This window comes from Podarcis tiliguerta (assembly GCF_965153285.1).
Source record: "Podarcis tiliguerta genome assembly, chromosome: 3".
Taxonomy (NCBI): domain Eukaryota; kingdom Metazoa; phylum Chordata; class Lepidosauria; order Squamata; family Lacertidae; genus Podarcis; species Podarcis tiliguerta.
Window position 1 is genome coordinate 49055380 of NC_139536.1, and position 16640 is coordinate 49072019.

General features: G+C 38.9%; 1 protein-coding gene across 3 annotated transcripts in view; it reads right to left on the minus strand.

Moving 5' to 3' along the window:
• Positions 1-16640, minus strand: part of CEP43 (centrosomal protein 43) — a gene marked incomplete at its 5' end in the record, with an annotated part of 29142 nt that overhangs the window by 4790 nt on the left and 7712 nt on the right. For 2 of the 3 annotated variants that reach the window (XM_083434202.1, XM_083434204.1), the window contains 9 exons: positions 153-246; positions 1119-1152; positions 1440-1502; positions 3236-3342; positions 4472-4689; positions 9696-9752; positions 14216-14299; positions 14900-15037; positions 15558-15646. In XM_083434202.1, the coding sequence (XP_083290328.1) occupies positions 153-246; positions 1119-1152; positions 1440-1502; positions 3236-3342; positions 4472-4689; positions 9696-9752; positions 14216-14299; positions 14900-15037; positions 15558-15646 (884 nt within the window). The remainder of the gene's footprint in view (positions 1-152; positions 247-1118; positions 1153-1439; positions 1503-3235; positions 3343-4471; positions 4690-9695; positions 9753-14215; positions 14300-14899; positions 15038-15557; positions 15647-16640) is intronic. The other variant, XM_083434203.1, reaches the window with a different exon arrangement.

Genomic DNA, 16640 nt, shown 5'->3' on the forward strand with positions numbered 1-16640 from the left:
TATTGTTTGGCTTAACGGTTTCTCGCAATAACAATATGTTTGCAAGCAACCTTCAGAATACAAAAATGGGATTCTATGCAAATAGCTTTCTACTGAGAATGAAAATGGATACATGCCCACCCCAATGTAAAGTATAATATACCGGTACATACTTTATCACTAGGATTGAAGTTGTCTAATTCTACGGAAATATCATCTATTTCTTCACCAATGCTGGCTTCACTTTTCTCTGACCGATGACTAGTACTGACATGAGGAAAAGTTAAAAGATGGAAACAATAAAGCTCTATTCTTTAATGTTAAAGAACACCTTATAAATTAAAATATTTACGAGAAACATTTCTAAATACCTAATAAATAAAATGTTGAATTTCAAAGTTACATGTGGGCTAAACTGCTTAAAAGATCCTACATTAAAGTAAATTCATCAAATACCAGGAGTCGTTACTTCAAAGTGACAGTGACTTACATGGAGCTCCCCGCATCCCACAAAGTGATTCTATAGAGACTTGTAGGTGCCATGTGATCACTTAAGGAAGTGTATATTTATTGACTTCAAGAACCAACCAAGACAGCTCATTAAAAAAAAATATTTTCACACATCAAAATTGGCTGCGTTCATGTCACAGTAATCAGTGGCTAATAGTTTATGTTGAACATGTAGATAGCTTTTACTCTACTCCTTTCTACTAGCAAGCCGAAGAAAAACACCATGATCCTTGGCTTAGTGTACATCTGAACCAGGGATCAGGGTCTTGTTTCACTCCAAACAAATCACTACCTGAAGCAAAGGTTTGTGCAGAGTGAAACAAACATGATCCCCAGCTCAGACACAACACTAAGCCAAGGATCATGGTTTGTTAACAAAAAGGAGCAAACTGGAAATTATCAGCATGTTCACTAGCCATGACTTTCCATAATGTGTGAACATACCCAGAGTATTAGAACGTCAAGAAATTAATAAAAGAGCAATAAATAGTTCGAAAATGCTTGTGTGGTGTATAGCTATATGGAAGCACAACTTTTTAAACCCTTTTTGAAAAATAATGGGCATTCTTTTTAACTTATATCAAATGCAAATAAATGCTTGAAGTATACCACTCTGAATTTTCTCTTACCTATTGAAGTCATCAGCATATTCCTCTTCATCCCCTGCTTGTAAATAATGAAAATGGAGGATTAGAAAACTTGAAATTACATACAGTATTTAATTAGAAAGATGTGTTTGCTAGTTTAACAATGAAAATAGGACCATGAGGATTCCCCCCTGAAAAATAGTAACTTTAGAACAGCTTTTAACATGCTGCAAAGCATTTCATCAAACTTATTACATTAATCTATGCAGACAAATAATTTTTATCTTTTGTCTGAACAATTACCAAACAAGATGTGGCAATAAAAAGTTCTTAATGGTGTCCTTCTGAAGAAGAGCTACTTGCCTAGTTCAAGTGATCCAAATTTAGAATTCATCATCTTTACATCTTTCAAAATTGAGTTTGCATCTGTAAAACAGAGGTTAGGAAGATCAAAAGTGTGTAACTGCTTTTCACAGAACCTACTTAAAATGCATGTTAACCAGATAGATGACAGAGTGAAAATGTGAAGTTGCTATGTTGGTTTTCTATGCGCATGTTCTCATGTCAAGATAAGACAAAAACCATGGCTTACTATGTAAGAACAACAACAACAATTTATTATTTCTACCCCGCCCATTAATAATAATAATAATAATTTATTTATACCCTGCCCATCTGGGCGGCTTCCAACAAAATATTAAAATACAGTAATCCATCAAACATTAAAAGCTTCCCTAAACAGGGCTGCCTTCAGATGTCTTCTAAAAGTGTGGTAGTTGCTGTTCTCTTTGACATCTGATGGGAGGGTATTCCACAGGGTGGGTGCCACTACTGAGAAGGCCCTATGCCTGGTTCCCTGTAACTTGGCTTCTCACAGTGAGGGAACTGCCAGAAGGCCCTCAGCACTGGACCTCAGTGTCCGGGTAGAACGATGGGAGTGGAGATACTCCCTTCAAATATACTGGACCAAGGCCACTTCACTACTTCTTCCTGCTTGTACTGGAAGCAGTTGCAGTTGGTGTGTAGGCTGCACTGCGCACCTGGCTTCTGAATAGCAAGCACCGGTACTGCTTTCTGAGCAGGAAAGGGGCAAGGTGTGGGGGGCTCAACACTGTGTGGGTCCAGTGGTGGAGCCAATCTGACTCTCCTGCTCCCCCTCCCCATGAGCTCCCTGTGCCTCTTGGCTCCTAGTAAGTGGGAGAGGTGTCTGCCAGGTGGAAGCCAGGTGCCCCACTGACTGCCATTGACTGGGAGGAAACAAAATATGATCAGTAAGCCAGGAAAAAACCTTGGCTACAGACTGTGTTTGTTTGTACTGAAATAAACCTTGATCCCTGGTTTAATGCCAAGCCAATAATATTGGTTTCTTTCATCCTAGCAATGAGTAGGGAGAAGAAAAAGCAGGCGAGATTTGTTTATGCACAGTAAGTCATGATTTATAGCTCACTGTGACATGTGAATGCAAACTTCATATAATACTGGAGAACATACTTGCCAATTCATTCTCCTACTTCATAAAAGGTGACTGTTGCAGTTGAAAACTGATAGCTATCCAAGAAATATAGAATGAAAGTGTGCCTAAGATGTTATTTGATTGTTTTGCTGATTGAACAGATTCTTTTTAAAAATTGTAAACTGCTTTGGGGCCATTATAATAGTCAGCAGATCATATATAAGAAAGATGCATGCTATATAAATTAGAACCTATGTACAAGAACAGTGGGGGACGCAGAAATTTGAATGGATTCTATACAGAATGGGTGACTAGCCTGTGGCCTTCCAGGTGTTACTGCACTGCATTTCCCATCATTCTTGACCACTGGCTATGCTAGTTGATGGGAATTGGAATTCAACAATTTCTGCAAGTCCACAGGTTAGCTTTATAGCATCTGAACTGGTTGTCGGGAGTAACACTCTGCAACCCAGCAATGCACAAGAACACTACATCACTATTTGCCAACTAGACCTGGTTGCACAGCATTTATCACAGCTAGGTATCTATCCTCTTTTTCTGGTGCAAAATAATAACTTTAAACTGTTTACAACACCACCAGAGTGGCAATGATCTAGCACACAGCTAAGTGAAGGTATGCTCTTGTAATGCAAGATTATTATAATATTTAGAGCAAGGGAGTGTAATTTCTCACTCAACAACTTACTGTCAGACTTTTTTAGAGGAGGTGATTCAGACAAAGAGCTTAGACCAGTCTTTATAGGTGGTACATCAGAAAGAGAAGCATTTCCTTCCTTGATAGAGTCATTCTTCCTTTAAAAAGGAGGGAAGGGGGAGAGGTACATCATTTTTTTATTGCTTCAAACTGAGTCATGAATGCCAGATGCCAGATATGGAAGAAAAGCTCTGCACACATTCTCACCTATTCCAAAGCCTCTTCAATGTAACTGTTTATGTCATGTGATGTTTTATCAAGAGATTCAGATGTAAATATAAATATAAACTGTATCAACCATGTTATGATTTTGAATTAAAGTAAAATTTTCTTCAGAAGCAGACATGGCATCAGAGCTGATTATTCCTTGAACCTGTATAATGTAGTATGCAATAACAACCATTTGGTTGTTACAATTTTTCCACTTGCCTCAAGGGAAATATTCTGTGCACAACATACCATTTGCACGTGTGCAGAGCAATCCACCCCCCCCAAATACATCAGCTTGTTGTTCACTTTTAGACAGGGTTGAAGTGTCTTCTGCTTTCCTCTCCCAGCTAAGCTGGACTCTGCAGGCTGCCAAAAGTGCAGGCTGCCTGCTGGTGGGATGCCTGGAGGCAGCAGTTAGCAGAAAGCCCTGAAACAGAGCATTCCAAGACTAGGGAGGGGCTGAGCTATTCCAAGATCTGCTTGATCAAGTCTCACTTCTGTCATGCAGTGACATTGAGTTTGATCAGTGTTGGCGGCGGGTTTCGGAGTGCCATTTAGTTTCTGGGACAGCTTAGTTGATGCACAAAGCTACTTTTAGACAGAATATTCTGAAGCTCTGCTGCATACAGGGCTTCGTCCATCATTCTCTAAGTTGAAGCACTGGTGTCCCGACACTGCCAGCCTTTGCAAACACACTGAAGCCATTATGGTGTCATCATCACAAAATACATCTGCATATATAAAGACATGAATATAAATATTTCTGAATTACAGGGTTCTATTGTCAAGTAGGAAATATATTTTCTTATTTTTGAAAAAAGCGATTTCTGTAAATGGGGGAAACACAAGGGCAATCTACGGGCACTGCAACAAACTGTTCTTCTACATTTTGTGCAAAACATGAACCCTCTCTTTTATTTATTCTAAGGTAGAAAAGTGCAACATCCTGCAGCCTAAAACGTCTAGCTATTTTATTGTCAAAAGGAAACATTTATAGTTGTAGTTCATTCAATTTACCAGTCATAACTTTGTTCTGGTTTTGGTATAGGATCATCAAAGAAGGAATCTCCCTCTGCATCATCTTCTCCTACTGCTAGATTATTCTTTTCTTTGGTATCTACATCTTTGTTTGGTTGATAAATTAGTTTTGTTTCATTGGGTAAGGAGTGAATGCTGCCTTTGCTCTTTGCTTCTCCAGACAAGATGCTTGTATCACTATGACTTGTTCCAGTAACCTAAAAAACAAACAAACCATTTCCTTAAACAAGTCATATAATTTGTTTCCCTTGAGCTATAATCCATTTTTGTATACAAAAAAAGAACATACAGTAGTACATCAATAGTCCTGTAGGCACAATGTCACTTCAACAGTTTTTCAATTATCTGTTAAATTGATTGCAATGTGTAGACAGAAATGCCAGTTTCACAATCTTGTAAAGAAAGAAGTTTAAAAGACAAAGGTTTCCCACTTATTTATTTTTTAAATATGTGTATTCCACTGTAGCATAAAAAAAATCAAAATATGTTTACAGCAATAATGCCATATAATAACACCATAAAAAGTTAATGAGTTATTATAGTTATTAACCCGTAACAGTTATAGTTATTAAAGTTTTGAGATGTTTGCTATTCACTTGAGCCCCAAATTAATTTTACAATATAATCCTAAAACATACTTACTTGGCAGCTTCATTTTATATGGGATATACAACCCTTACACTGCATGAGCATCCAAGGCAACATAAAAACATTATCTAGAAGAAGTATTAAATACCATCCTAAAGCCCAAAGATTTCAATGGAATTAAATCCCAGGTTAAATAGATGTAGGACTTCAACCTAAAATTACCAGATTAACAGAAGCAAAATAAATAAAATGCAGTACTCAATAAAACAGCAGTATCGTTTTTCATTCATAAGACTGGTAAATTTATTTCCACATCTGCACCAACCATTTTGCCCAAGCCTGCATGGAGTTCCACCTCATTATCAGCCTGATGGGTCAGGACATCGCCAGCATTCCAAGCCAGCACTCCACACATCAGCATAGGCAGCCACATGCTTGAGGTGGTAGACTGGGCTTCACCATCACCAGCAACCTTTCAATCGATGTTGAGCTGGACAATCGTATTGGCAAGGCAGCTAAAGCAATGGCTCACCTCTCCAAAAGGGTATGGGAAAATGTGATGCTAACAACCAATACCAAGATGAAGGTCTACCAGGCTTCTGTACTGAGTACACTCTTTTATGGAAGTGAGTCATGGGCAACTTTCACCTGCCAGGAGCGATGCCTCAATGCCTTCCATTTGTGCTGTGTCAGGCAGATTTCCAGCATCACGTGGCAAAACAAAATGTCAAAGAAAGAGGTACTCTCCCAAGCCCACATTCCCAGCATGTTTGCAACCCTGTCTCTGTGACATCTACACTGGTTTGGTCATGTACACAGAATGGAAGATAGCAGGGAGAACTTGGCCTGCTGGTAGACCAATTCTGTGTTAAAAAGATGTCTGCAAATGTGACATGAAGGCTGGTATGGGAATCCCTGGAGACAGCAGTGACCAGAGGAGGAATGACCACTTTGAGAAGCAGAGGGAAGAAATGCCATGGCACACCTATAGCACCAAAACCAGATGACATCATCTGCCCCACCTGTAATAAAGTATGTCTCTACTGTATTGTTCTCTACAGCCACAGCAGGAAACTCTCCAAAGGTTTGACTTTACTCCCAAAGGCACATCTTCCCAAGACAGACAGATGCCAACAATATCTGCATAAGGAGTGTCAGTGATTACTTTTAAATTCAGGTCCCTTACCCCAATATAAAACATATACAGTACTAGAGTTAAAAATTTAAAAGGTGTGGTATCAAAAACTCTTCTTCGGGCTCTCACAATTCAACAAAGCTACAATTTTTTTAGAATAGAATTTTTGTATTAGTAATCTGATTAATTTTATAGTTAAGCATTTATGTCAGTTTCATTGTAACCAGTTCTGAAACCAATTTAGTAGTTTTAGGAGGTAAATTGCCATTAACCACTCATCTAGAAATTTCATCTAGATTTTGAAGGCTGACTAATGCAAATTTCCATATAATCAAACAAATTACAACTTTGGATGAATGATTTAAAAACTATTCTGAACACTTAAAATGTGGTATACAAATACTAAGCATTACTATTACCGCTTCTCAGTAGCAGAATCCTAGAAGGATGATACCCAAACCCTTGTCCTTTGATAAAGATTTGCAGGCTGAAAAAAACTATGCAATGCAAACAGGTAGGCACATCATTCCCCAAACACCTGCTATATAGTTAATAGCAATATTGGGGAGGGGGTTTAAGTGCAGTATCAGAGGGTAGGAGTGCTTAACCTTTACCTTCCCCCCACCTATCATTCCTTCCCAATTCTTCAGCTGGGGGCCTATTTTTTATCTTTGATCTGGCAATAAGGGGGAAATGGCCACTGAAAAAGGTTGCAAATGAGAAGGCAGTGGCCACAGCTCAGTGCTAGAGTATGTGCTTTGCATACAAAATGCTCCAGGTTCCATCCCCGACATATTCAGGTAGGGTTTAGAAAAAACCCTGATTGAAATTCTGGACAGCCACTGCTACACAGTGTAAGCTGTACTCTGCTGGGTGGACCAATTGTCAGACTCAGTATAAAGCAGTTTCCTCTGCTTATCTGTCCAACTGATATATTTATTAAAATATTTCTATCTTGCCTTTTCATTAAAAACTGCTCAAGGCAGCTTATAGAATAGTGGAGGTGACATAATGAATCCAGGGAAATATAATCTTAAGAACAAATTAGAAACTAATAAAAAAACAGAAAAGCATCACAGCGTGGAAGAAAGGTTAAGCATCGCTGCACACATGCAAATGTCTCCCCCACCCCACCAGCATTCACACAATAGGAGGCAAAGACAAAGCTGGGGACTGTCTAGTTTCATCCTGAATACACACCAGTGAAGATGGTTCAGAGTTAGGTCACATCCACCCCATGCATTTAAAGCACGTGGCTTTCCTCAAAGAATCTTGGGAACTGTAGTTCGTTAAGGGTTTTCTGTGTATGTGTCTGCTTGTGGGTAAACTTCAGTTCCCACAATTCTTTGGAGGAAGCCATGTGCTTTACATTACAGTGCAGATGTGACCAGTTGAAAGTAAAAGCTGCTTTCAGAATAGAAAAAATGCTGAAACACTTAAAAAAAAAGCAATCTCACAAATGCCTGCTAGCCCTCAAACCATCTTATGACCAATGACAGTAAAGTGTTTCAAAAAGAACTAAAGGTCAAGTGCAGTCATCCATTACTCGGCCTTTAAAGAACCTTATGGTATTTTCCTATATGCACGCACTGGAACCTCAGTTCATAACCCAAGGCCTGCTCTAAGTGACTCTGCCAATTGAGGTAGAGGTAGTAGCTATGCATGAAAATACATTTTTTGCTAGTAGCCCCATGATAGTTGTACGGTCTCCCTAGAGAGACTTTGCTGGTATCTACTTTAACATATTTTTAGTGCCAGGCAAATACATTTTTATTTTCCCTTTTTTTAAATTTTTGGGTTATTTTACACTATATGGATTTTATCCCTTTGTTTTACATGATTTAGTGCTCCAGTTTTTGATTCTCTGCTTTCTATTTTGGTGTGATCTGTCCTTAGACTTTGTAATGGTTCTAGGGGTTGCTCGTGCGTAAACCGGCGCCACACCTGGGTGGGTTGCCTGAGTGAACCCTTTCTGTCTGGACAGCCACTCACCCGTGGCTGTCTCAATCGCCGGCAGAATCCGTCAGTGGGCGTTTCTTGAACTTCTTCCAGCATAAAAGTTCTTTGACGCCTAGTCCCCGCCTACTCTCCCTGCGTGGAAGTCTTCTGCGCAGGGAGGGTGTGGGCATCGGAGGACCCCGGCGAGGAGTCTTGGAGCCACTTCGGCGATTCCCCCATCTGCCCCCCTTCTCCACTGGTGCTACGCTGATTTCCTTCCCCAGAAGATGTGCTGCTTCTCTCCCTCCCGGGACGCTCTCCGGAATCCCTCTGGAGCCCTCCCTCTCCCTCTAGCTCCAATGGCAGTTCCCTGACAGACTTCATACCTGTTTTTATTATCTGCTTCTTACCACATTTCAATTGTAATTGTGTTCATTTTTTATCTTGTTAATCTCCCAATAGCTTCTGTTACAGGAAGGCTTATAGACTTTATATGCAAATAAATAAATAAAATAAATACACTACTAGATGGTGTAGTCTTTGCCTTCTCCATTCCTTCAGGACAGGGTAAGGAAGGGAATATGATAGCTACCTAATAGGAAAAACAGCAAACCACCAAAAGCATCCTTTCCTAGCTCTCTTCATGCCTTCTGGACTGGCTTTCAAAAGATGCACAAGGTTGGGGGTGGAGCAGAAGTACTATATTCAAGTAAGTGAAAGAGGAAATGGGTGGCTATTCCCTGAAATCTTAATTGCAACTCTGCCACAAAGCTGTTTTTGTATAAGGGACAGGTCCAAACATCCTAACAGCCAAATTGAAATGTTTCAGATAAAGTAATTCACTCAAGATTATCCAAGATATACTCCATTATCTCAGCACCAGTACACACTATGTTTAATGAGCAACCACATGTAAGTCAACCCTTCTCTGCCTGGTTGGAATCCTAAAGGTTCTCCCTTTATACAGGGAAAGTTAGATAGTCCTCAGCTGCTTGCCTGCCCCTCACTTGGATGGGGGGGAAATTATCGGGTCCTCTATCCTCAGCAAAGTGAAGGCCAGGCAAATGCTTCAAATTTTAAAGTCATATTTGGTATGTAGAAACATTCAGAATTCCAAGTGGTTGGAAAGGGTTTAATTTCACGAGTTAATGTATGAACTGGCCTTCAGTTAACCAAGAACTAACAATATACAGTAACATTACTGAATGAAAATGTGTCAAGATACCTAATTGTTAAAGTTCTGGAATCCAACGATGTGACCTTTTGATACAAAAACTGCATGGAGAGTCACAAAATGCAGGAAGGAGGGCAGGCAAGCAAGCAGCCGCTCCATAAAGATAGGTAAAGCTTATTAATAAGCTTTGCATTAAATTTACATAATGTAATTAATATTGTGCCTCAGAGTCTTTGTTACATCTACATATTTGTGGAGTTAGTTTACCAAATGCCATGAGTCAGTTGCAATGATTTTTAGTGCAAGCTGCTCTTTCTTAAAGGTAGAACTACAAGCACCTGTCAGTTTCTTCTCCTCATGCATTTTACCTGCTCAGTTGTGTCCAAGCACCTTTTCTGTTTACGATGTCCTTTATACCTTGGTATCTGAGCACAAGAATAAAATAACGGCACAAAAATGAAAACAAATTATATGTGGGTTATGCTATGTGAAATCTAGATTACTGAGTTAGATCTATGCTATCACTCTAAAAACCTGATTAAAAGCCTTGCCTACTAATCAACATTCTCTTTCTGCTTGACCAGTAGATTACTTCATGAGCTGTCACCTCCCCACCTACTTAAAAATAATCACAGTCTTCAAATGAAATACGGTAAGAGATGTGATGAATGAGTCTGATAAATTTCATAAACATTATAATCTACAAAATTTTCTTTCCAGTTTCTTGCCACAGGAAAAAATTATGTGTTCCAGCACTCTTTGCTTACACTGCCCCAGCACACATGTAAAATTTTAGCATTCATATTTGGAAGTGAAACAACTATTTTGAGCATGTCCTCTACACTTGGATATACTTTTTGGAATAGTACAGGAAATACATCCAGTGTTACCAGACAGCAGCTACCATTTCTCCTTTTTTAAGAGAGATGCGTTTTCTATTTCTACAGCATTTCATTACCTAGTCTACCTTCTAGATAAAAGATCAGAGATATGAAAGCCTGGGTCACAGGGAAAGAAAAATTGGAAACTTTGGGAAACTCTGAAAAGAAGCTCTCCTGAAATTTTGGAATGAATGAAATGCTTTGATACAGGTTTAATTTACAAAAGATGTGCACTATGAAGATTTACGTAAAATAATCTAAATAATTAGAGAATACTTGTGTATACTGTACCTATAAACATTCAAATGTGTTATGTATTGCTTAACTCAGTATCCAAATAAACTAAGAGATTGTAATACTGTGATTGTATGAAACCATTTTGTATATGCTGTTTACAACAATATTTCTGGTTCTATTTTCAATGTTTATTTATTTCTCAGATGGCAAAAGTTCTGTGCACACTGTTTAGGTAGCATACAGTGCAGTTCTCTTTCTTGAGTACTGGGTTCATTCACCATTTTGCTTGCATAAAATTAAGCCTTTGATCCTGCAAGCTACACTAATCAAAGAGTGGGTTTTACATATGAGTAAATGAGCATTGGATTAGTGTGCAAGTTCCATAAAAATGCCAAAGAGTAAAATTTTATATGCTAAGTTATAAAAGGTGATATTTTGTTGTGAAAAGTACTAAATATATGTAGGTTTGATAAGGAAGTATTACTACTTCAATTTCCCCCTGAGGAAAACAAATTGGTTGCTTTACATCTCTATACAGGACAATTTATTTATCTACTAGGAAGACTGTAAGCACTTGGTAGGATTCAAATGCCTTGGGTCATGTAACCTCTGCTGCTATGTACAGAATTCTGTTCACAGATGTGCAACTTGTGCTTAAAGACTCAGACTGAAACCTTAAATGAGACCACAGCCAGTATGCAGATTTTACAATTATTACTTATACACCTTGAATGAGACATTTTCATTGTGGGAAGTCATGCCAGTTAAAATAGTTTTAAACTAGTATAATTTAGCAAACCACAAAGTTCTAGCATGTGACAGCAAAATCATATTCCAGTTTCTCAACACAGACAGTACCATTATGAGTCTCCTTTTGACCATCAGTCATTTTTAGCAGTGTTCAGAAATACATCATTTGAAACACACAAACAAAAACAAACACTTTAGTATTGCCCAGCAGCCTAACAAAAGGTAGCCATCAATTGCAATCTTCTTACAAGATTCAAAAGAATCTTCTTACAACTATCCACAACAGTGTCCTCACAAAACAACACTAAAACATTTTATCTTCAGAAAAACATTACTACTAGCACATTGTTAAGTTTAATAGCTCCTGTGATACCAAATGATTATCCAACCACTGGAAGTTCTGTATTTAGAAACCTTTAAAGTTCTGTATTTAGAAACCTTTAAAAAGTGACTTGGGGAAAACAACTGGAGTGCATTTTTGTGAATATACTGCCACCTTGCTTTCAATATTTACTCTTCAAGAAACTGCCTTTAAAAAAGAAAACAGGTATTGTCAAGATTTTAACTTTGGATCACACAAGGCATTGTGCGGAGAACAGTTTTCACCTAGATTTAAGAAAGGGCCAATTCATCCAGCTTATCATCTTGCCCCCAATAAAGGAAGACTCATATGAAATGATGCTGTGGGAATAATCCAGGTAATGAAACCCATAAAAGGAACTCTCCAAAGCTAGAACAAACAGCTGCTACTTTAAGTGTTCCAAGAAATTAACAAAGACTTTGGGCTGCATGACAAATTGTTAACATGTACTTTCCAATGTTGTAATGTATGCAAACAGAAACATTAAACAATGCATTGCACTAGGGAGTCAGGCTTGGCAACAGCTTTCTGATACATGCAGACATGGTGGAAAATGTTATTGAGGCCGAGTGACATAAAACAACATTAACTTACAGGAAGGCACACATTACTGTTCAACACATCAGAGTGTGGTTGGGTTCAGGGCCCCACTTCACTGATGAAGTAAGTGGCAGAAGTTCTCTCTGCAATGTTGTTTCTACATATAGACAAAGTCATCTCTGTTCTCTGTCCTACAAGCAGCTCATTCATGCTAAAACAAAGGTACCTTTTGCTCTTCACCATCACATCAGTAGCGATAATAGCTACACTGAATACATAATCTCTCTGTTTTAACCACAGCTACTGCAACTGTTTAGCCGGTAAGAGGATTTTCTCTGTTCCACAGCAACACCAGCAGATGTCTTACCAGTTCATGCCAGTTTTTTATTGTCACCTACAAAACAGATGTTTTCTATGACCTGATTGTCTTATTGCCCTCTGGTATTTTCTCTTGCAACCCCAATGCTCCCCAAAGAGAGGTGGAAGAATCCTCATTTGTACTTAAATACTTTCTCCAGCAGATCAAGAACCAAGCACCTGGCCTCTGGAAATAGAATGGTGGACTAGATGGGTAAGGAGCCATCAAGCCACCTAATCCAGTATCCTGCTCTCATAGTGGTCAACCAGATCCCTAAAGGAAGTACAAGGCTTCTAGCAACTGGTATTCAGAGGCATACTACTTTTGATCCATTCATGGAGTCACTATTCTTTCCGTTAGTTTACCTCTGTCCAGTACTTCTCTTGTATAGCATTCTTTATTCAGTCTTTATTAAAATAAGCAAGAATCTGGTTAAGAAACATGAGTCTCTTGGGACAAGGTAGAAAACAGAAAAGCAAAGAGGTTGCAAAGAATTTCTCAGTAACTCTTCTAACAATGTAAAGCTTTAATCAAGATAATCAAGGGTGGAATTTCTTCTTAATATTCTGCTGGATAGTCAATACCTCCTTTTTTGTATTGGCACACTCCTTAGAAGTGTTTCTAAATAGAGATTGCTTCTTTTGAGGCTCCCCATATTCTTGTTCTTTTGCTAAAACTACTAGAAACACAAAGCCAATCAACAACAGTTAGTCTTCTACCTGCAGACATGTATCTCATTAAATCTGTTTGCTCCTACAACCAAGGTTACATAGAGTAACACTGATACAAGCCTTCACAAAATCAAACTTGCTGCCACCACGGTTCTTTTGTTTAAGTTGTAATTTGATACTAGGAAAAAGAAAAAATCAACACTACTAAAAATCTAACCTTCCTTATCTGATACAAGGAACAAACAAGAACAAATATGAAAATAAACAAGTCACATATGGTCCATATGGTCTACAAAACTAATTTCCCCAGCAAGTATGCCAAACTCTTGTTAGTACAGGCTTGCACAATTTATTATGTATCAAGGTAAATACAGGTAACTCAATAAATCCACAATATTCAAATCAGGCAAGCAACCTTAAGTAAACAAAGCTGGTACAGGCTGCCCCCCACATTAAGTTTCAAAGGCCTAGTTTGCACATCACATTAAACCACAATTTAAAACAAAAGTTTCTGCAGCACTCCTTCTCTCTCCTAGCATAGACAAAAGAAGCTAGAGCCTTGATTGTTGTATCAGCTGAACCTGTGCTTGTGGTTGGTTTTCACCAAACAAACCATGAACAATAAGCCAAGCACAAACTTTGGTTACACTTGTAACCTTTTGTTTTTTTCAGATAAACCACATGCCTGGATATGAATCACATAACCATCCAGACTTTGGCTTGTTTATCTACAGCATAGCAGCAGGAGTGCGGGAGAAAAGCAGTAGAACTTTTCAGCTATTCATGCTCTGCTTCTCAAATGAAGTAGCAACAAAAACTGCACATCACACATTGTCATTCTAGTTTTATAATGTCACATTCCAACTTCTTTCTAATTTATACCTGCACCCCATCAGATTATGGTTTTGTTTCATGAAACAATTATCTGCCTTTATCATTCCCCGATATCTTACTTCCTGTTTAGAAAGTCAAACAAGGTCTATTAACAAAATGAAAGACTTGATAGACAAGAATAAACAGAGAATAAAATTGAAAGTTGAAAATGTGCTTCTCAAATAATATTAAGCTTAATTCCAGTACTCTGACTTACCTTACTTGGCAATGAGTGTATGTTAGACCTTCCATCTGATGATTTTGGAGGAGAATGTATACCATCAGATATTACAGGGGCTACCTAAATAATCGTTTTAGAATAGAAAATAAACAATTTTAAACACACCAAAATTTAAACATTTAAGTTGCTTGTCATAGTTCGTTAGCATGCCTACATCAAGATAAACAGTTTATTAAGAAAGTTAGTATAACTAAAATACTACATGTCAGGGAACTGCCATCGGAGCCAGAAGGAGAGGGAGGGCTCCAGAGGGATTCCGGAGAGCGTCCCGGGAGGGAGAGAAGCAGCACATCTTCTGGGGAAGGAAATCAGCGTAGCACCAGTGGAGAAGGGGGGCAGATGGGGGAATCGGCGAGGTGGCTCCAAGACTCCTCGCCGGGGACCAGCGGGGAGAGCACGGGTACACCACTGCCCACACCCTCCCTGCGCAGAAGGCTTCCGCGCAGGGAGAGTAGGCGGCGACTAGGCGTCAAAGAACTTTTATGCTGGGAGAAGTTCAAGAAACGCCCACTGACGGATTCTGCCAGTGATTGAGACAGCCACGGGCGAGTGGCTGTCCAGACAGAAAGGGTTCGCTCAGGTAACCCACCCAGGTGTGGCACCGATTTACGCACGAGCAACCCCTAGAACCATTACACTACACATTTTCAAAATCCTTACCTCTCCAAAGTTAGACACTCCCTTCTTCTGCTGGCATCTTCTGATCACTTCCAGCAGTAAGGGCCCTTCTTTTGTAGCTTTAGCTTCTATAATTCCCAAGTCCCGTGCTAAATTCTCTCGAGCCTCAAGCCCATTTAACTAAAAATAAGCATAAAGCATTCCAGGCCATTAACACAATATATTTTACACAATTGTTCTTTCTCAAATTCAAGATTTGACAGTTGACTGACAGAAAAAGAAATTGTCCCTAAAGTGCATGAGCACAACATTCACGTTAAAGTTCTTAATATCTTCCCCCCATTTATTCAAAAGCAGAACCAAAGGTTTAAACAGTGTTCCATTGTATTTTGGGGGGAGGGGGGGAAATCAGATTAGCACTGCAGTCTTATGCATGTCAAATCAGAAGTACGCCCCACTGTGTGCAATGTCTACTCCTAAGTAAACATGCTAATGAACTGAAGAGATGATGCAGAAAAATGAAATTGGGGACAAAATTGAGGATGAGACAATTTCAAGCATTTTGGCCAAATTACTGTGTTATAATGTGTTATTATAATGATTAAATGTGTTATTATATTATGTGTTGTTATAAGAATTAAAATGAATGTAATGTGTTATTCCCTAATGTGTTGTTATAATGATTAAAATGCTTACTTACTGTGCTTGATTCAGGCTGAAAGACAGCCAAAGTAAAATCAAGGTTGAAGAATTGAAGAAATTCAGCAACCAGACTAGCCACCAATCGACCTACAAAAAGAAATGAGCCACATTTGGTTTTCCTGTACAGCATTTTAACTCACTATTAACGTTTTCAGTTGAAATGTGAGTTAAGTGCTACTGTTTACAAAAAAGGTATGATATAGTGAAAAAATGCTTTGGGCATTCAATAATGAATTTGTTTGTAAATAAACAAGTCTTCCTATATTTCATTGAATTTTTTCAAAAATTGCTCCCAAACAAACTGGCATTCAAAATTAAAACCTGAATGTAGTGAGGCTGGGCGGGGACAGGGGAACATTAAGGAAATTCTAGGCAAGGGAACCCTTTTCATTGCATGGTTATTTTGAAGGTAGACAAGGAAAGGAAGATCCAGTGGTAGTGATACTACACTTGAGAACGGGAAAATAGGAAGAATGGAGAAATAGGTGAAGGAAGGGCTAGTACTATGTAAGTCATATACTCTGAAACACTCCTTTATGAAGGGCTACAAAGACAGGGAGGACTTCCCTTTACACCAGCAGTGGGGAACCTCTGACCCATGGGTCTAATGTGGCCCAGTATGGGTCTAAAAGTTTGGCCTTTAAGGCAGTTCCCCACAAACCAGACCCACCTGCTTCACACCTGATGTCATATACAAGTTCCTAAATGCTTAAAGAGTTTAGATTTTAGGTCCTGTGCACTTATCAAAGTTGACCCATGGGTTGTGGGGGGGGGGGGGAATCAGGGATCTGATCCGTAGGCTAGATTCAGTTCCCCACCCATTTTACATCTTCTAGAAACTAAAGTCTTATTTCGGACACACACACTTCTGTAAATTCCAAGTTACTTCAGGCCTAAAACCCTAGCAATTACTGGTTAGCAATTCAACTGAGCACATTTCCCCGGAAACATCCATTTCCCAAATGTGGCAAATAATCACTCTGCAAACTTGCTATAACCTACATTTAAATATGAAATGCAGTCTTGTTTCCACTAAGGTTGCTGAGACTGACCTTTAACTGTAAAGCTATGTCGTTCAATT